Here is a 21,138-nt window from a genome sequence, read left to right on the forward strand (position 1 = left end):
CGCTGTCTGGCGGAAGGCTCTGGCTGCTCCTGTCTGGCGAAGGCTCTGGCTGCCTCCTGACTGACGGACGGCTCTGAAGGCTCAGGACAGACGCCGGGCGGCTTTGAAGGCTTCAGGACAGACGGGCGGCTTTGAAGGCTCAGGACAGACGGGCAGCGCAGGCGGCGCTTGGCAGACGGACAGCTCAGACGGCGTTGGGCAGACGGGCAGTTCAGGCGCCGCTGGGCAGACGGCAGACTGGCCGGCTGAGACGCACTGTAGGCCTGGTGCGTGGTGCCGGAACTGGAGGTACCGGGTTAAGGACACGCACCTTAAGGCTAGTGCGGGGAACAGCAACAGGGCGCACAGGACTCTGGAGACACACAGGAGGCTTGGTGCATGGTGCCGGAACCGGTGGTACCGGGCTGGAGACACGCACCATTGGGCTAGTGCGTGGAGGAGGAACAGGGCTCTGGAGACGTACTGGAAGCCTGGTGCGTGGTGTAGGCACTGGTGGTACTGGGCTGGGGCGGGGAGGTGGCGCCGGATATACCGGACCATGCAGGCGTACTGGCTCCCTTGAGCACTGAGCCTGCCCAACCTTACCTGGTTGTATGCTCCCCGTAGCCCGACCAGTGCGGGGAGGTGGAATAACCCGCACTGGGCTGTGTAGGCGAACCGGGGACACCATGCGTAAGGCTGGTGCCATGTATGCCGGCCCGAGGAGACGCACTGGAGACCAGACGCGTTGAGCCGGCTTCATGGCACCTGGCTCAATACTCAATCTAGCCCTGCCAGTGCGGGGAGGTGGAATAACCCGCACCGGGCTATGCACACGTACAGGAGACACCGTGCGCTCTACCGCATAACACGGTGTCTGCCCGTACTCTCGCACTCCACGATAAGCATTGGGAGTTGGCGCAGGTCTCCTACCTGACTTCGCCACACTCCGTTGTAGCCCCCCCCCCAAGAAATGTTTGGGTTTGACTTGCGGGACCGTCCAGTATTTCCTCCCAAGTCCAAGAATCCTGTATGCGCTGCTCCTGCTGCTGCTTGACACGCTGCTTGGTCCTTTTGTGGTGGGTGATTCTGTAACGGTCGTCTTTTGGTGAGAGAGTGGACCAAGGCGCAGCGGGTGATGAATACATGAGGAATTTAATTGACAAGACGAACACTGACACGAAAATACACTTGATAATTACAAAACAAACGACATTAAACAGACCTGAACATGAGAACTACATAAAACGAAGAACGCACGAACAGGAAAGAACGAAATGAACGAGACGAGACAGTACCGTGTGGTGTAACAAACACAGACACAGCAACAATCACCCACAAACAAACAGTGTGAACAGCCTACCTAAATATGGTACTCAATCAGAGGAAACGTAAAACACCTGTCCCTGATTGAGAACCATATCAGGCTAGTTAAACAACCCAACATAGAAACACATAACATAGAATGCCCACCCCAACTCACACCCTGACCATACTAAACAAAATACAAAAACAACGGAAAACAGGTCAGGAACGTGACAAATAATGGATTTAATGGTGCTCCGTGGGATGTTCAWCATTTTGGGTATTTTTTTTTWTAAGCCAACCCTGATCTGTACTTCTCCACAACTTTGTCCCTGACCTGCTTGGCAAGTTCCTTGGTCTTCATGGTGCCGCTTGCTTGGTGGTGCCCCTTGCTTAGTGGTGTTGCAGACTCTGGGGCCTTTCAGAACAGGTGTATATATACTGAGATCATGTGACATACCATGTGACACTTAGATTGCACACAGGTGGACTTTAACAAATTATGTGACTTCTGACGGGAATTGGTTGCAACAAATCTTATTAAGGGACTTCATAGCAAAGGGGGTGAATACATATGCACACATCACTTTTCCATTTTTTCTTTTTAGAATTTTTTGAAACAAGTAATTTTTTTCATTTCATTTCACCAATTTTGACTAATTTGTGTAACACCATTACATGATATCCAAATAAAAATTACAGGTTGTAAATGCAACAAAATAGGAAAAACGCCAAGGGGGATGAATACTTTTGCAAGTCACTATATTCTGATCATTTACAAAAGGGTCAACGGAAAAGACAAAATGCCCATCATTAAGCAAAGGGATTCAATTAGGAGTCCAACACATGATTCTCTAGCTCAAAACAAATACCATCACACACACACATTTTGGGTAAACATTTTACAATAGTCGGGAAAATTATATTGTACAGAAATTGTTCTCATCAGCGTTGTGTTCATTGCTCAACTTTTGATTGAAAATTGATTGCTCTTCCTGCACAGTGACATTGCAGTATATTAAATTCCCTTTACATTTAACATCCTACACATTTCCATTACATTATATCAATTTAACTGCTTACAAATTCCCTTTATACACTAGAATGAACTTCTCACATTCAAAGCCCCCTGAAATAATGGAAATGGTTGCACCCTCTGGCTGGTGTTTTTTTTCTTGCTGCATCTCACAGGTTGCACTTGATTTTGGCTTGGAGAATGTAAACAGAATGTAATTTGCTCCATGCTACAATGACACACAGTCCATTCAGATACAATATTGCCGTAAAAATGTGGTATGGCAACTCAAACAAATAAAAGTGCAATCCTTTTGTTGGAAATAATGCATTGTTTGTGATCAACTGCAACAAATTATCACAACCTTGAAATCACAAACGAGAGAGAACACTTTATATTACTGGCCTCAATATTCTAGAAAAACCTGCTAAAAAATATAAAGAACACATTTGATCATTGCTTTTAAATTCACACATGCCTCATCTCTGGTACAGCCTCTTTTGTACTCTGACATGTTTGAAAAAGATCCATGCATTGCAATTTGTTCAGACTGTGCTATTCTTTCTACATAAACAGAGTTTTGCATTTATTTGGTCCCTTTTAACAAAATGGCATTTCAAGAAAAAGGCAGATATCAATTCATTAAAATGTTGTTGCAAATACCAAAGACACATGTAGAGCATATTCAGTATTGTTGCAGTACAATAAAAGGGCATTATAAAATGCACAAAAACAACTATTTTCAGTGAATCTCTCTCATTAAAACTGCAATATGTAACTTTTTGGGCGACCCAACCAAAGTCACATAGAAAAGTGAGTTACAGAGCTGTCATTCTCATTAAAAGCAAGTCTAAGAAGCGGTATATCTGTTCTATGTGCACTACTTCTATGCTTCTCGTTCTTAAGTTTTGTTTGAGTCTTTCACTTTCGTTTTGGTACACCAGCTTCAAACAGCTAAAAAAACAATATTTTTGGTTATGGAAAACATATTTTACTAGCGGGATAGATGGTGCAATGATTCTCTACACAATGACTGTTTTGTGACACTGATATAAGGCAAACTATTTGAATTTTAGCAACCAGGAAATGGCAGAGCGATTTCAGCATATTGCACCTTTAACAATCATTACATCGCAAAATCAAACCAAACTTTGGTCTATACTTATACAGCATATTCCCTTTGTTAGGGGAGTATTTCAGTATCCTTGATTCAGTCTGGCCCTGTTAACCTGCTGTCTGAGCATTATGACAACTTTATTAAGTGTTTGAAGTATCTACAGTTGAAGTCGGAATTTTACATTCACTTAGGTTGGAGTCAATAAAACTCGTTTTTAACCACTTCATAAATTTCTTGCTAACAAACTATAGWTTTGGCAAGTCGGTTAGGACATCTACTTTGTGCATGACACAAGTCATTTTTCCAACAATTGTTTATAGACTGATAATTTACTGTATCACAATTCCAGTGGGTCAGTTTACATGCACTAAGTTGACTGTGCCTTTAAACAGCTTGGAAAATTCAAAAGAATTATGTCATGGCTTTAGAAGCTTCTGATAGGCTAATTGACATCATTTGAGTCAATTGGAGGTGTACCTGTGGATGTATTTCAAGGCCTACCTTCAAACTCAGTGCCTCTTTGCTTGACATCATGAGAGAATCAAAAGAAATCAACCAAGACCTCAGAAAAAACATTGTAGACCTCCACAAGTCTGGTTCATCCTTGGGAACAATTTACAAACGCCTGAAGGTACCACGTTCATCTGTACAAACAATAGTATGCAAGTATAAACACCACGCAGCAGTCTCCTAGAGATTAACATACTCTGGTGCGAAAAGTGCAAATCAATCCCAGAAAAACAGCAACGGACCTTGTGAAGATGCTGGAGGAAACCGGTACAAAACTATCTATAGCCACAGTAAAACAAGTCCTATATCGACATAACCTGAAGGGGCGCTCAGCAAGGAAGAAGCCCCTGCTCCAAAACCGCCATAAAAAAGCCAGACTACGGATTGCAACTGCACATACGAACAAAGATCGTACTTTTTGGAGAAATGTCCTCTGGTCTGATGAAACAAAAATAGAACTGTTTGGCCATAATGACCATCGTTATGTTTGGAAGAAAAAGGGGGAGGCTTGCAACCCGAAGAACACCATCCCAACCGTGAAGCACAGGAGTGGCAGCATCATGTTGTGGGAGTGCTTTGCTGCAGGAGGGACTGGTGCACTTCACAAAATAGATGGCATCATGAGGCAGGAAAATGATGGGGATATATTGAAGCAACATCTCAAGACATCAGTCAGGAAGTTAAAGCTTGGTCGCAATTTTTACTATTTTCTACATTGTAGAACAATGGTGAAGACATCAAAACTATGAAATAACACATATGGAATCATGTAGTAACCCAAAAGTGTTAAACAAATCCAAATATATTTTATATTTGAGATTCTTCAAAGTAGCCACCCTTTGCCTTGATAAAAGCTTTGCACACTCTTGGCATTCTCTCAACRTGCTTCACCTGGAATGCTTTTCCAACAGTCTTGAAGGAGTTCCCACATATGCTGAGCATTGTTGGCTGCTATTCCTTTACTCTGCAGTCCAACTCATCACAAAACATCTCAATTTGGTTAAGGTCAGGTGATTGTGGAGGCCAGGTCATCTGATTCAGCACTCCATCACTCTGCTTCTTGGTCAAATAGCCCTTACACAACCTGGAGGTGTGTTGGGTAATTGTCCTGTTGAAAAACAAATGATAGTGGGACTAAGAGCAAACCAGATGGGATGGTGTATCTCTGCAGAATGCTGTGATGTGCCTTGAATTCTAAATAAATCACTGACAGTGTCACCAGCAAAGCACCCCCACTTCTCCTCCTCCATGTTTCACGGTGGGAACCACACATGCGGAGATCATCCGTTCACCTACCCTGCGTCTCACAAAGACACGGCYGTTGGAACCAAAAATCGGAAATTTGGACTCATCAGACCAAAGGAAAGATTTCCACCGGTCTAATAGCCATTGCTCGTGTTTCTTGGCCCAAGAAAGTCTCTTATTATTGGTGTCCTTTAGTAGTGGTTTCTTTGCAGCAATTTGACCATGAAGGCCTGATTCACGCAGTCTCCTCTGAACAGTTGATGTTGAGATGTGTCTGTTACTTGAACTCTGTGAAGCATTTATTTGGGCTGCAATCTGAGGTGCAGTTAAATCTAATGAAGGTAACTCTGGGTCTTGTGGCGGTCCTACTCATGAGAGCCAGTTACATCATAGCACTTGGTTTTTGCAACTGCACTTGAAGAAACTGCATTGACTGACCTTCATGCCTTAAAGTAATGATGGACTGTCTCTTTGCTTATTTGAGCTGTTCTTGGCATAATATGGACTTGGTATTTTACCAAATAGGGCTATCTTCTGTATAACAACCCTACCTTGTCACAACACAACTGATCGGCTCAAACGCATTAAGGAAAGAAATTCCACAAATTCACTTTCAACAAGGCACACCTGTTAATTGAAATACATTCCAAGTGACTACCTCATGAAGCTGGTTGAGAGAATACCAAGACAATGCAAAGCTGTCAAGGCAAAGGGTAGCTACCTCGAAGAATCTCAAATATATATTTTACCTTTATTTAACTGGGCAAGTCAGTTAAGATCAAATTCAAGGCAGTTAACAGTGGGTTAACTGCCTTGTTCAGGGGAAGAACGACAGATTTTTACTTTGTCAGCTCGGGGATTCGATCTTGCAACCTTTRGGTTACTAGTCCAYCGCTCTAACCACTAGGCTACCTGCCGCCCCATATAAAAATATACTTTGATTTGTTTAACACTTTATTGGTTACTACCCGATTCCATATGTGTTATTAGTTTGTCTTCACTGTTATTCTACAAAGTAGAAAAAAAATAAGAAAAACCCTTGAATGAGTAGGTGTCCAAACTTTATATAACTTACAAAAAAAAATAAATATATATATATATAGGGCATTCCGAAAGTATTCAGACCCCTTGACTTTCTCCACATTTTGTTACATTACAGCCTTATTCAAAAAATGGATTAAAAATTTAAAAAAATAATCCCCCTAATCTACACACAATATGACAAAGTGAAAAAACTGGATTCTAGACATTTTTTTTWWAAATGTATAAAAAATTAAAAGAAATACATTATTTACATAAGTATTCAGCTATGAGACTCGAAATTGAGCTCAGGTGCATCCTGTTTTCATTGATCATTCTTGAGATGTTTCTACAACTTGGAGACCACCTGTGGTAAATTCAATTGACAAAATTATTTGCAAAGGAACACACCTGTCTATATAAAAGGTCCCATAGTTGACGGGGCATTTCAGAGCAAAAACCAATCCATGAGGTCAAAGGAATTGTCCGTAGACCTCCGAGACAGAATTCTGTCGAGGCACAGATCTGGGGGAAGGTACAAAATAAATTCTGCTGCATTGAAGGGCCTCCATCATTCTTAAACGGAAGAAGTTTGGAAAAACCAATAATCTTCCTAGAGCTGGCCGCCCGGCCAAACCAATCAGGCCTTTACAGTAGAGTGGCCAGACGGAAGCCACTCCTCAGTAAAAGGCACATGACAGGCCGCTTGGAGTTTGCCAAAAGGCACCTAAAGGAATCTCAGAACATGAGAAACAAGATTCTCTGGTCTGACGAAACCAAGCATACAGCCAAGACAATGCAGGAGTGGCTTCGGGACAAGTCTCCGAATGTCCTTGAGTGGCCCAGCCAGAGCCCGGACTTGAACCCGATTGAACATCTCTAGAAAGACCTGAAAATAGTTGTGCAGCGACACTCCCCATCCAACCTGACAGAGCTTGAGAGGATCTGTAGAGAAGAATGGGAGAAACTCCCCAAATACAGGTGTACTAAGCGTGTGGCTCGAGGCTGTAATCACTGCCAAAGGTGCTTCAACAAAGTACTGAGTAAAGGGTCTGAATACTTATGTAATTTTTTTAAATAAGGCTGTAACGTAACAAACTGTGGAATAAGTCAAGCGGTCTGAATACTTTCCAAAGACACTGTATTTATCCCCCCAAAAAGGTTGACCTCTTCTTAAAATTGTTAAATAAATGTTTAACTTCTATGGCTGCTAAAGAATTGGATCAGAATTTGTTTCATCAATAAGGCTGTAATTTTCTCAGTCAACTAACAGATTGGATAATCAGGCCACAAGCTTAACTGCTTCAGTGGTTATTTCAGAGGAACTTTGTCCCTCCTCTGACATCTTTGATCTCCATGGAAACAACTGTGCCCTTTGTGGCAGTAACTCAATTTTCTATAGCTACTGGTTCCATCTTCTCGCTCCCTGCAGTAGGCACCAACTCTATTTCAGCCTCCTCCACTGCAGCGCCATTCATGAGTGGTTTAGCATTTTCGGCTGTGTGGCTAACCGATTCAGGAGACAAAGAGGTTTGTTCAGGTGGCGTGCCTGTTGGACTGCCCTGATCTGCCAGAACCCCATCCATGACTGCCAACTGCTACAGAGGAATGAAAACATTGGAGAAATGTATTCAAGCCACCCGAGAAAGCTTTTACATGTGCCATTAGAAAAATCTATATCCACTTACTCTCTGGAGATCTGTCATTTTCTTCTCACCCTCTGCCTTTTTCTGTGTWATGGTTAACAGGTGATCCAGAATGGACTGCTTTGGCTGCATGCCCTTGTCAAAATGATTATACATGCCACACCAAAACCTGTCAAATAAATAATGCAATTGGTATTCTATCAAATTAAACACAAATTCAAATGTTTGAAAAAAATACTCTGTACAGCTATTGCTCATGTACATTGACAATATATTGATTTGCTCATAGTGGAAAACTCAGGAAACCAATGAGAACTTACTTGAAATTCAACGGCAATGTGCTTGGCCTCAGAACCTCCCTCCCTAATGAGCATTTGTGCAGAGGATTTCTGTACTGATGGCGGTTCTCCCAGAGAAACGGCCAAACGGAGAAGGTCCTCTCATAAAGTCTGAAAATTTAAAGGATAAATTGTTCACGAACAGATTAAAACCTCCAAATCGGAAATTACTATTACAGAAAAGGAAATCAGATGTCTGCATAGGCACTGCAGTTTATTTCAGGGACTCCTCACCGCATCTCCTCTCGCTCTCTTTGGCAGTTGCCAATGAAATTTCCAAACTGGCAGGAGTAAACATGGTTGTGGATTTCCAAAAGGTACTTCTCGTTGTACTCAAATCCACAGGGGTACTGCTCCATGAGATTCCAAAGACATTCAATGAACTGGGTGAATACAGGGGACACCTCCTTGGGATCCCCATCCACATGCCCACACCTGCAACTCAATATTATATCTGTTATCTTCTTATGTCCTATGTACACCATGAAGATCTTATGTTAAGACTTATCTGGGTTTTAGCTTGTCCGATAGTTCAGTTGTTTTCGTCTCAAAGTTGTGTAATTTAGTAGACACCAACATGGTTAGATGATTAGCCTTGTTCCAAATATATTAGATGTTAATACCTTTGCGTGAATTTATGACCCATAGATATCCATTCTTTTTCTATCAAAACCTAAAATAAGAAATAAACAGAACGGGAGTTTAAATAGTGTTCAAATTATTATATTTTGTAGACAATAACTGTGCTGTCCAGCACACAAATACTCATATTGTCAAGATACTGTAAGCAAACCACTCTGTTCTCACCATGAGTCCCTTAATGGTACGATAGAAGGGGTCCAAGAGGATGCTGGCCAGAGAACACACCTGGGCTGTGCGATCCCAGCCATCTGAGCAGTGTACAAGCACACTAGCCTTATCCTCAGCCAAAGCCTTAGCAGAGACAAAGGATAGCTCAGAACCACATCATACACGCTAGTTTAAAAAACTAGATGGATACAGAGAAAAAAATATCATTTGTTTTCATACATTTCTAAGGTTATAGGTACTAAATAAGAATGTGTTGCTGCGTTTATATTGAACTAAGAAGATCGCTACATGGCAGGATGTCTATTACCTTAGCAAGAAATACTCCAGCATCCATCACAGCCTTGATGTGACGCAGCCAACCAGAATTCTCCAGTCCCGTCAAGTAGTCACTCATTGTTGGAGACTTCATAGCACACACTGAAAACAGAAGATGAGAACTAAGCACCTTATAAACTTGACTTTGTCGAGCATGAACTTTGCCTGGTCTTTAGTCCATGKTGCAAAATGACTTTTCACTTTAGTAAATGATTAATAAGTACATCCGATGATTATGGTTCATCGTTTTAATGTGAGAGCAATGACAGTAACCTTCCAGAAGCTTCTGCAGACTGTTCCTCATGACATGGATATTCTCAATGCCCACAAACTGAAAGCGGATGTTTGAGTAGTTGTCCTCATTCTCGTATCCCTTCCCTGCTGCTCTATTGGCCATGGCATTCAACTGGGGAAAAAACAGGATGGTTCAGGTTAGGATGTGGCAAATGAAACATACAGGGGAAATTAGCAATACAATTATCTGAAAGTGTGTTTATTACCTTAGGCCTGGTATCCACCACATACATGAAGGTGCTTTTGGGATTAGCCCGGCTGATTGCCTGTAGCATCTCCTCATCTTCTACACATCGACCACTTAACCCGGACAGGGGCTGGCTACAGCGGCAAATGGCAGCCTGGTAGATGAGGGGGGAACCAAAAACAGCTTCACCATGAAGTGCATTTGGAATGCCATTGTAATCATTAACCCTCCTGCTGTGTTCCGGTCGATTTGGACCGATTTACAAGTTCCCTATGGAAAATGTAGTTAATTTAATCTGATTGTCATAAGGTTCCATGACTTTGTCCACACCGGGCATCTGAACACACAAAATACATTTTGATAATTTTCATTACATTTTGTGTGTTTTATTTAACTTTTGTACACCTGTGGTGTTCCCGGTCAAAAATGACCAGTCATTAGAAATGAATGGGTGAGACTACAATTAATGTATAAAATTGAGTTCAGGCACATGCCCATTCATCAGATGGACACACTTCCTCTCCCAGACCCCCAAATGCATGTGTGTTTGAGCACGCACGCACGCACGCACGCACGCACGCACGCACGCACGCACACACACACACACCTCACTCCCCTTCTTGGCTTCCATGGCAACCCCCACGGGAACCTTTCCCCAATAGAATCTTCCCCCAAACGGGAACCACACCTATTGGCATTCTCACAAACAATTGCAACATTGTCTCAATAATATATAAAAAATTTCTCACAGCTCTGGTACATAAAGCTTTTTTGAGACCTTGCTCACGATTCATTCTGTGGCAGCACAATGACCAAACGATATACTGTATGTGAGGCTCTTGACCATATCTTTGATCATGACACTGGTGAGGAGGAGAGTCCTCACCAGTGGACAATATGTTTCATCTGAGTATTTGTAGTCAAAATAATCCAAACATTATGCTTTTTTTAAATTCAAAAACTAGTTGTATGAGTTCAGGTCAATGAGGCCTACAGGCCATAAATAGCAAATAGAAGTTCAAAACATGTGAATGTTCACAAGAACTTAAGTTGATAAAAAGTTCTAACAACATTTGGTGATAATATATGTATTATTATGGATTTTTAATCAGTTATAATGGGACGGTCATTTTGGACTGGGAAAACAGAATTAATTAARGTGAAACGAACACAACAGGAAGGTTAACAGATACAGTAAGTATAGCATGAGCAGAGATGAGACTGACCCTTGCATTAAATAAGGGAGAGTCTGAACTTACATTACTTTCCTTGTGGTAGTAGGAGAGAGTAGGAATGCGCCCCCTGCTCCTGAATTTGGCACTCCCAAAGACTGTGCCCTTGCTTGCGGTTTTAGGAATGCCCAGTTCTGAGTGATATGTGCTGCAAAGCTAAGCAATCCAGAGGGAACAAAACAACGTGTGCATGCATTAGTTGCAAATGCCTTTGCTTGATGAAAGAGCTAATGCAAAACTAAAGAATTGCATGGGGGAGGCAAGACAGCATTTGTTTGACAAAAAAACAAATCCAATAAAGAGTCTGAAAGGCATATGTTTGCTTAACTTACCTCATAGTTCTTGTTGAGGTCTGTCATTTCCCAAAACTCATTGGGCAATCCCATTCTTTTGAAATCCATGGCTGAGTCAATAAAGCCCCAACCATTTCTTCTCTCATCATCATCTTGTTTTGGGTTGTAAAGAAAAGCATACAACTCTTCCACTTTCCCTATAAAAAAAATGTCCAATGTTACTGTAAAGACGAATTGTATAAATATTAACAGTGGATCATAATTGTGTTTTTCCCCGAAAGGGAGGAGGGTTGATCTGGAATGCTACTGTAAGTACCTGGTTGGGAGAGTCTGACCAGGGACTGATGAACATTTTGGCAGTCCCTCTCACTGGAAATGACAAAGTGAGCCACATGGAAATTCTTGCAGGAAATGTGAAGTGGGCATCCCATGGCTGTAAGAGGGAGTTTCTCTACTGTGGCTATGAGATGGTGTAACATCTGGTGAAGATGAGAGAGAAACCAAAAACGATTAATCTTGAGTCCTGGCTTTTAAGTTCCCTACCACTTCAATATTGGCAGAAACCCAGATAGGTGTAGGCCTAATATTTGTGGCACCACCCCTGCTACCAAGGGGCATATAGTTGCTTACACACCAACTTAGCCTACATCCTATCCAGTGCCTTCATATATGTGAACAGTGAAGGTGTACATAGTATGGGAAAGGGCCATGGGTTGCTTTCATACCAGGCAATTACACCCCTTTGGCGCTCAACCCTTGGCATGCTCTCTGAGCAAGTGTCATACCCAGGTTTCCTTGCGAGTGTTACAGGAGGTCTCCACAAAGATTAGATGGGTTGCTGTTAGATAGAGAGTGCCAATGGCTGGCTTCTTTGCAGTGTATCGATCCAACAATTTCACTTCTTCCACCTGTCATTTCAAATAAAAACGACATTAGGACAGATTGAGTCACCACATGCCATTCTCGGGAATAACAAWTATCAACAGGTGAATGAATGGCTGAGAAATAATTTCCAAGCACTCTTACTAAAACCAACACCAGGAAATCCTGGAGACCTAGAGGTTCCAACACAGGTGTGCTGACATGCAGGAATGTAACTTTAGTTAACTAGCTAGCTTACTTGCTGTTGCGACTGTCAGTCTCATGACAACTATAGTAGCTAGCTAGCTAACAATCAAACATTACTAACTTAACAGTGTTATGTAGCTAAATCAGAGAGCAGGCAGATGATTCCGTTTTAAAACTATCCTATGAAACGTAACATGCTAGATAACGAAGTCAGGTAATGTTAGCGTAGTTGCTAGCTAACTAACGTTAGTTATTGCCAGTTAGCATCACTGGCTAACGTTAGCTAGTGGCCACCTACCTTTGGCGTTAAAATGTGCTCCATCGTCCAATGCCAAGAAATGGGTGCTGATCTAAACAAGAMTCATTTTTTAAAAGCGACTTTTTTCTTATTGTCGGTTGCTATTTCCCGAAGAAAATTTGCACATTCTGTAATTCTGCCTTCCTACCTTGGCAGCCAGCCTAGCAATAAAATGTTGGTACGTTCAAGGTCGCCTAATTTGTAAGGAACTTCCTCTATATTTGGAACTTTTAGCAGGGTCCTCCTGTTTCAAGCGAAATGTTACAAAGTTAGTAAAATTTTACAGTGTAGCAGTTTTCAAATTCATGTAGCGTAGCCATGTGTCATTTGTGCTACAGTAGGACCATTTGCACATGAAAGAAATGCCTACCAGACACATGCATGACTTAGTAGTGTGCCTTTGTACAGCATGTGTATGTGTACAAAATGTCTGGACATCAATTACATGCATTTGCTGAGACAGCTTATTGGCTTTTTCAAACACACCCTCATCACTGTTCCATTTTTGTCAATTTGCTCTGATTTTAGCAAGGGTAAAATACCAAAGTTGTGCTGATGTGAGATATTATTGTACAGCTGCAAAATTGGTACTTTCAATTATATGAAATACAACGCTTGATTAAATCATAAGAACATCCTACTCTTGTTTATGCTTTTGTTGTAATCTCGATGTTGTTTWAAAAAAAATATATAACCTAAAGCTTTAATTAATTATGTTTAGAAAAGGTTATGAATGCTTTCAAAGAAAATCACTCACTGTATAAGCCCCTTTTCAGTACATGACACATACTACGTCACGCACAGAAGCACGGGACTTTAGGATGCAGAAAGAAAGCCATCACCATCTGTACCCGTTATGTATAGCCTATATTTACMTAGTTATTACTTATAAACAACAAAAACGTTTTGGGGTTGTAATACGCTTGCAATGTTATTTGGATTATTGCTTGAAAAATTGCTCAGATTATATTTGGTTGTGATCTTTGCAAAATACCTATTTTGGATGCAGCCGTTGTTAGTTTGAATGCTAACGCTCATTGACAGGCTGGAAGCAAAGCTAGCCAAAGAGCCATTATACTGGTTTATTTGTATTTTTTTTGTAAAACACAGTTGATTTGCGATGATGACACAAACAGTATATTAAGTAGGACATTCATACAGATCTTACAATCTAGTTATAATCTAAAAGTATTGTGAAATGCACTCATAAGCAACATGTAAATGTAGTTTTTTTTTTTACCCTGGTGGTCTATGAGAACTCCTTGTTTTCTGAAAGCAAATAAACTATGCAAAATATGTTTTGCAAGTGATGGATCAAGTAGCCTGTAGTTTTGTAGACTTTTTGAATGGTCTTCAAGGAGATAAAACATAGCGCAATGGTCTTCAGCGCCAAAACCTAATGAAAAGGCATCTGGTAGAAGTAAATTGATCCACCATTGTATAGTTAGTTGGCTATTCCRATGGGGGAGGTGAATGGGTATTTGGGGATATACACTGAAAATAAGGTCCGAGGTTAACACAGGTTTAGGAGATCTTATACCTTTTGTTCTATGAGATAATTATCAGTCAGTTAAAATTACTTTCATTAATTATTAAGCCTTTGTGTGCTTTATGTGCTTGTTTTGATTAAATGCTTAAACATTCACAAAAAGTGATGTTGCAGATTAAGATACTCTCATTCAACAAAATGTAAAAGATCTCCTAAACCTGTGTTTACCACAGACCTTATTTTCGGCGTTTATCCAAAAACAGTACAAAAAGCCCATTAATTTCCCCATCGGCTTCGGCCAACGAGCCATGGCGGAGTTAGCCGCCATTAGTCCCTAAAAAAAGACACCATTACTATTGCTCTGGAATGTCAAGATGGATATTTATAATGGGCGTGTTCCTCTGCCCAGGCGTTGCTGATGCATGCCAGATTTTACAGCGCCTGGATATAATATTTTAGATAGGCTACTGTATCAGCTAACCACATCATATATTATAGCAATCTGGTGCCAGACGGCACAATCGATGACTGAGACTGCCGCGCAGAAAGATCAGCCCACAGAGAGAAGCACGAGATTGAACTTCACTCAACTTTCTAGAGCACTGGTCACCAACCGGTCGATCTCCAATGCATTGCTAAATCGATCGCCAAACATTTCTGTAAAAAACCCAACGATGAAGCCTTGTGTTCCTATTTGGTTTATTCGTTTTGGGCTCTTGGGGGTAGATGCACCTGATTCAACTGCCCTGCGCGCCAGGAAGGCAAACTGTTGTCATTTTGAACCATTTCATGTGTCTGAAGGTATAAACTCTGCCTTCCCGGCGGGCCCAGAGAGCAAATCAAGTGCACTATAGGTCTACAGCTGGCCAATCGAATTGCTCAGATTATCGTGTCTGCAGTATTGTAGCAAGTGTAAGAGAAAGCTACAGCAAAATTGATACTGTGATATTTCKAAACGTTTAAAACCATGACTAGAGAGACTGTCAACGAATACAGCAAATAGTTGCTGTTTTTACGAGTGAGTTCATGTTTAAATTCTTACTCAGCACAGTCAACACTTTGTATTCAACACTTTTATAAGCCACAAAATGTGCATGTATTCAACACTTTTATAAGCCATAAAATGTGCATTCTTCCTATTTCCACTCAGTGCTACAACAAGCAGTGCAGCAGTAAAGATTGAGTAGGAGAGTGTATCTGTAGGCTTGAGCTGTTGTTATTATTAGCGGCTTGGGTCTTTTTTAATATCGAGGAATATTTCACTTTCTCTGTTCATATGAATAACAACATGAATTTGTGCATGAGGCAAAAATAATGCGGCGAGACTCGATGAGACTCGAGTCGCCCCATCAGCTGGAAGACGGTGTCCCTTTTTGGTCAGTGTCAGTGGAGGAAAGGGAGAGTGGAYGGATGTTGAGAGGACCCTCAGTCTGCTGCTCTCTCCCTAAAAGTAAAGAAACCTTAACAGAAAATGACTCAAGTAAAAGTGAGTCACTCAGTAAAATACTACTTGAGTAAAAGTCTAAAAGTATTTGGTTTTAAATATACTTAAGTATCAAAAGTAAATGGAATTGCTGAAATGTACTTAAGTATCAAAAGTAAATGTAAAAGTATAAATCATTTCAAGTTCCTTATATTAAGCAAACCAGACAGCAAAATGTTCTTGTTTTTTTATTGATGGATAGCCAGGGACACACTCCAACACTCAAACATCATTTAAAAACGAAGCATTTGTGTTTAGTGAGTCCACCAGATCAGAGGCAGTAGGGATGACGAGGGATGTTCTCTTGAATTGGAATTTTCCTGTCAAAATGTAACAACTACTTTTGGGTGTCAGGGAAAATGCATGGAGTAAAGAACATTATTTTATTTAGGAAAGTTGTGAAGTAAAAGTAAAAGTTGCCAAAAATATAAATAGTAATGTAAAGTACAGATACCCAAAAAAAACTACTTAAGTATGTCACGCCCTGATCTGTTTCACCTGTCCTTGTGCTTGTCTCCACCCCCCTCCAGGTGTCACCCATCTTCCCCATTATCCCCTGGGTACTTATACCTGTAGTCACTGTTTGTTTGTTGCCAGTTCATCTGGTTTATTCAAGTCAACCAGGGGTTTGTTTCAGCGCCTGCTTTTCCCTCAGTCTCTTTTTTCGCTTCCTCTTGGTTTTGACCCTTGCCTGTCCTGACTCTGAGCCCACCTGCCTGCCCTGAGTCGAGTCTGCCTGCCGTCCTGTGCCTTTGCSCCWACTCAGGATTATCGACCTCTGCCTGACCTGACCCTGGGCCTGGGCTTGCCTGCCGTACTGTACCTTGGCCCCACTATTCTGGATTATCGACCCCTGCCTGCCTTGACCTGTTGTTGGCCTGCCCCTGTTGTTGCAATAAACATTGTTACTACAACACAGTCTGCACTTGGGTCTTACCTGAAACCTGATAAGTAGTACTTTAAAGTATTTTTACTTAAGTACTTTACACCACAGATGTAGGCACCTCAGCCCAGTAAAATAACAATAAAAAGCAAATTATTTAAATGTATGATAACTCAGCTGTGCCTCACAAGTAATACAACAACGGATCTATTACCGGTCTGATCATATAGCCTACCTCAAATGTTTAAATATAATTTWAAAAAATGGCCCGAACAACAATGCATTGGCAGGTCAATTCAAGCGAAGCCAATATACTGTGATAATGTATTGGGCCTATGTCTTACTGCACAAACCTCATTGCTACAGTACTGTTTTTAATTGGTTAATGTTGCAACTGCTTACGTTTTTTTTTTAAAGTAATGTTAAAAAAAATCTGAGAGGTAGATCTCGGCTTGCATTTTGACTCAAAAAAGGTTGGTGGTCACTGTTCTAGAGTGTTTGTAACTGTAGTCTGAGGAGTAAGAAATGTCGGACCAAGATGCAGCGTGGTAAGTATCCATTTTAATAATGATACTTGAAACAACAAACAAAAACAATAAACTGACGAAATAAACAAAGACGCAACAGTCCCGAAATAGTAAACACAGGAACACACGAACAGGAACAATCACCCACAATACAAAACAGGCTACCTAAATATGGTTCCCAATCAGAGACAACGACTAACACCTGCCTCTGATTGAGAACCATATCAGGCCAAACACATAGAAATAGASAAACTAGACATACAACATAGAATGCCCACTCAGATCACACCCTGACCAAACAAAACATAGAAACATACACAGCAAACTATGGTCAGGGCGTGACAGTGTTTCCTGTTAATACTATCAACGTTTCCCTTTACTGTGGCAATTGTGATCGAATCAACACAATATTATATATTAGCAACACAATAATATTTTCAATGCAACATACCGAAACAAAACAAACTATGCAAGAGATTTTGTTGTAGGCAGAACGCATCGGATTACGATTCTATTGCATTGACACACACTACTCAGCTCATACTCTACAGAGACCAGTGCGACATAAACAATCAGAGCTTCAGTAGGCCTATATGCAAATAGACCATTCCATATATGGATCTGTGCCATTTACTTTGAACTGAACTGTGTTTACAGCATGAGCGGTCATGAGTAGATGCTTGTTTTGAAATCAAAGCGAGAGCTGCATGTAGCCACGTGTGCACATTTTGATCATATCCTTTGCTAGTTATTGAGTTATTAGCCCAGTTATAGATAATTTGTAGTCAGCAACAGGGGAATGATTCCTACAAGAGCACAAAATGTGTACATTTCTAGGCATCTTTGGAAAGCATGTCAAGTAAAGAGCTTTTTTAAAATCTTAACTGGGCAGTGTTGTATTTTGAGACAGGCTTGAATAAGCTAAGTAGCCAATAGGCAAAGGGTAACATAATTTGTCCATTGTAAAGGTTTTCTTCCAGGGGTGAAGGAGAGGACCAAAATGCAGCGTAGCCAGTGCTCAACATGTTTAATTAAAGAACAAGTGAACACTACAAACAACTTARAAAATAACAAACGTGAAAACCGATACAGACCTATCTGGTGCAGACCACAAACACAGAGACAGGTAACAAACACCCACAAACTCCCAACACAAAACAAGCCTCCTATATATGAGTCTCAATCAGAGACAACGACTACCATCTGCCTCTGATTGAGAACCCACACTAGGCTGACATAGAAACAGACAAACTAGACACACAACATAGAATTCCCACCCAGCTCACGTCCTGACCAACTAAACACATACAAAACAAGAGAAAACAGGTCAGGAACGTGACATCCATTATATGTAATAATGGTATTGGAATAATAATGTATTTTATTTTGTAAAGTGTTTTCTTGCATCAATACAATAACATTTTCAGTCACCTCCTTGTCTGAAGGACAAGTGGATAAACAGGTTAATGTCAAGCCCTCCATGTTTTTTTCAAAAGTCTCATGGAATGTAGGCCTACGTTGAACACTACACATTGGCTGCTACTGTAGGCTGAATGATAGAATAGCTATTTCCATGGTAAAATGTTATGGGATGCATTTTCTCCATTGTTTTTGATGGTAGGCCACTGGTAGYCCTACATTATGATGAAATAGCCACAGTAGCCTACATGGCCACTGTTAAAAAAACTGTAACTTAAAGCTGGTACAGCCTCAGTGTTCACAGTAAACACATGCTGGCAGTTGCACAGAATTGTCACAACGTTCAAGCTTGCGCTCAGAGGACCTGAAATTTGCTCAGTGCCAAAATAAATTACAGGGAACATTGGTCATCATGTTATTAGCAGAGATTTGGATTAAATTGCAAACCATTAGCATTCAACTAACAATGCTAGCCAGTTTAGGATTTTGGATGCTAATTTGCAAGCTTGTTTTTACTGAGGCTGACTTGCTAGTAATGTCCCTTAACATTGCAATGGATTTCTCGGATGGGGCATATAGAATATGTATTATTTTCCGCTGCTGTATGATACATTTAAATGTAGAGGGTAGTGATCATTGAAATAAGAATGAATATAACAGGTGTCCCCATTTAAGAGAATGATGGCACAATGGGTGGACAGGCGGCCATTGCGAGTGTATCCATTAGAGCAAAGCAGGAAGTAAAAGCAGGAAGTGTAACCATCAATCTGTGCTGTGATTTGTTGAATCAACTCAAATTACATTTTTTWWAAATACATTCTATTGCATGAGCCAAATCAGTTAGCATAATTTGAATGAACATTCTACAGTACCATATAAATTATTACATCACTGTCAAATTACCAGTATCTTGACTGCTATCAAGAAGAAATCTCTCTGAAACACTATTATTACAATACAGCAACAACATTTGATTAGGTTAGTTAGGTGTTTATGATATAGAAAGCATACACAAAACAATGTCACTTTCCTTCAGCTCATCCCACATGAAAATATACTACAGTACTTAATATAGAATTCTGTAGTAAACTGTAGAATACTATACTACACACTGTAGTATCACTTGATCATGTGTAGTACTTARTATAAAATGTTGTAGTATAATGTAAAATACTAATACTACAGTATTATCTGAAAAAAAACTATGTTGTAAATACTACAGTAATGTCCGCAAAAACACTAAATTGTTTTTAACTGCCAATTCCCCTCCCGGTATGCCAATTTGTGCCACCCATAAGTGAGAAACCTACATGCAAAGTATAGATCATATATTTTGTTCCCTACAAGTTATTGTCACGCCCTGACCTTAGAGAGCCTTTTTATGTCTCTATTTGGTTTGGTCAGGGTGTGATTTGGGGTGGGCATTCTATGTTTTTGTTTTCTATGATTTTGTATTTCTATGTTTTGACCGGTATGGTTCTCAATCAGGAACAGCTGTCTATCGTTGTCTCTGATTGGGAACCATACTTAGGTAGCCCTTTTCCATCCTTTCAGTGTGGATGTTGTCTTTGTTTGTGGCACTATAGCCTTAACCTTCACSATCGTTTTTGTATTGTTTATTGTTTTTGTCGGCGTCATCCTAATAAAAAGGAATATGTACGCCCACCACGCTGCGCTTTGGTCCTCTTCATTCGACGGCAGTGACAGTTATAGAAAAGAGCAAAAGCTCTGAACTATCCATTCAGACCCCAGTCCTACCAACCTACAGGTTATGGAAAATTTGATCTTTTAGTATTTACCCAGTAGGTTTCCTTAAGTAGAAAGCCTCCACTTGTATGTAAAAGATAATACAACTAAAACACTATGGTAAATACTACAGTATTTTCTGCAGAAATACTACAGTGAATACTACCGAATACTACAGTCCACAAAACACTACAGTATACTACAGTCCAAAAGCACTACCGTAAATACCAAAGCATACTGCAATCCGCAAAAACACAACATTAATTACAGTACTACAGTACATACTACACTATTCACTGTAGTGTTTCTGCTGACTTTAGAACCTAAAACCACTACAGTGAATACTAGTGAATTCTGCAAAAACACTACAGTGAATAATATAGTATTTTTAGTAAACAGTTGAGGGATGGAGCTGGAGAAATGTAACCACTCTCATTCTCTGGATGCAAGAACAGAGTAAAACAAGGTTATATTTTGTGTTTTGATGATGTAAGACAGTTGAACTCAGCTCGTGAAGCATTAATAAGTTGTATTCTTCAAGAATCAATGGGTACATATCATTAATTTAAAAGTAAGAAAATGGATGTAACAATCGCAGATTGAAAGAAAGAAAGTCTACATTGTAGCATTAAACACATCCTCCCTAAACTCCTCCTCACAATTTTTGTTTGCACTGAATGGAGAGGGGTATTCTACAAAGCAGGTTCAACGAGTTAGCCAGCTAATTTGCCTAAATTAAATAATAAAAAATGTACACAGTCTAACCATTATGTGCCTCACACGCAGCCATATGTGAACTATTTGATGCCTCCAGAGCACACAATGCTAATGGTCCAACAGTCTTAGATAGCCACTACATGTACAGACACCAACTGGTCTATTCCATCCCGCAGTCTCCAATGCACACAGAACAGTTGTA

At 40.5% G+C, this 21,138-nt stretch overlaps 1 protein-coding gene across 3 annotated transcripts; it reads right to left on the minus strand.

Annotated features, from left to right (window-relative positions):
- Positions 1-1,511: 1,511 nt before the first annotated feature.
- On the minus strand, positions 1,512-13,065 carry mtmr8 (myotubularin related protein 8). 3 transcript variants are annotated; one of them, XM_023967343.2, is made up of 14 exons: positions 12,673-13,065; positions 12,092-12,214; positions 11,623-11,785; positions 11,346-11,503; positions 11,041-11,169; positions 9,801-9,935; positions 9,574-9,706; positions 9,293-9,402; positions 8,983-9,108; positions 8,799-8,848; positions 8,410-8,610; positions 8,158-8,286; positions 7,880-8,006; positions 1,512-7,786 (listed from the first exon to the last, which is right to left on the minus strand). In XM_023967343.2, exons 1-14 carry the CDS (start codon positions 12,694-12,696, stop codon positions 7,580-7,582), a joined length of 1,815 nt encoding a protein of 604 aa, XP_023823111.1. In that variant the 5' UTR covers positions 12,697-13,065; the 3' UTR covers positions 1,512-7,579. The 3 variants fall into 3 exon arrangements, with proteins under 3 accessions (XP_023823111.1, XP_023823110.1, XP_023823112.1); XM_023967342.2 differs by having other exon boundaries at positions 1,512-7,789; positions 12,673-13,063; XM_023967344.2 differs by lacking the exon at positions 12,673-13,065 and having other exon boundaries at positions 1,512-7,789; positions 12,032-12,121.
- Positions 13,066-21,138: the final 8,073 nt, after the last annotated feature.

The sequence above is a fragment of the Salvelinus sp. IW2-2015 genome, linkage group LG23 (assembly GCF_002910315.2).
Source record: "Salvelinus sp. IW2-2015 linkage group LG23, ASM291031v2, whole genome shotgun sequence".
NCBI lineage: Eukaryota > Metazoa > Chordata > Actinopteri > Salmoniformes > Salmonidae > Salvelinus > Salvelinus sp. IW2-2015.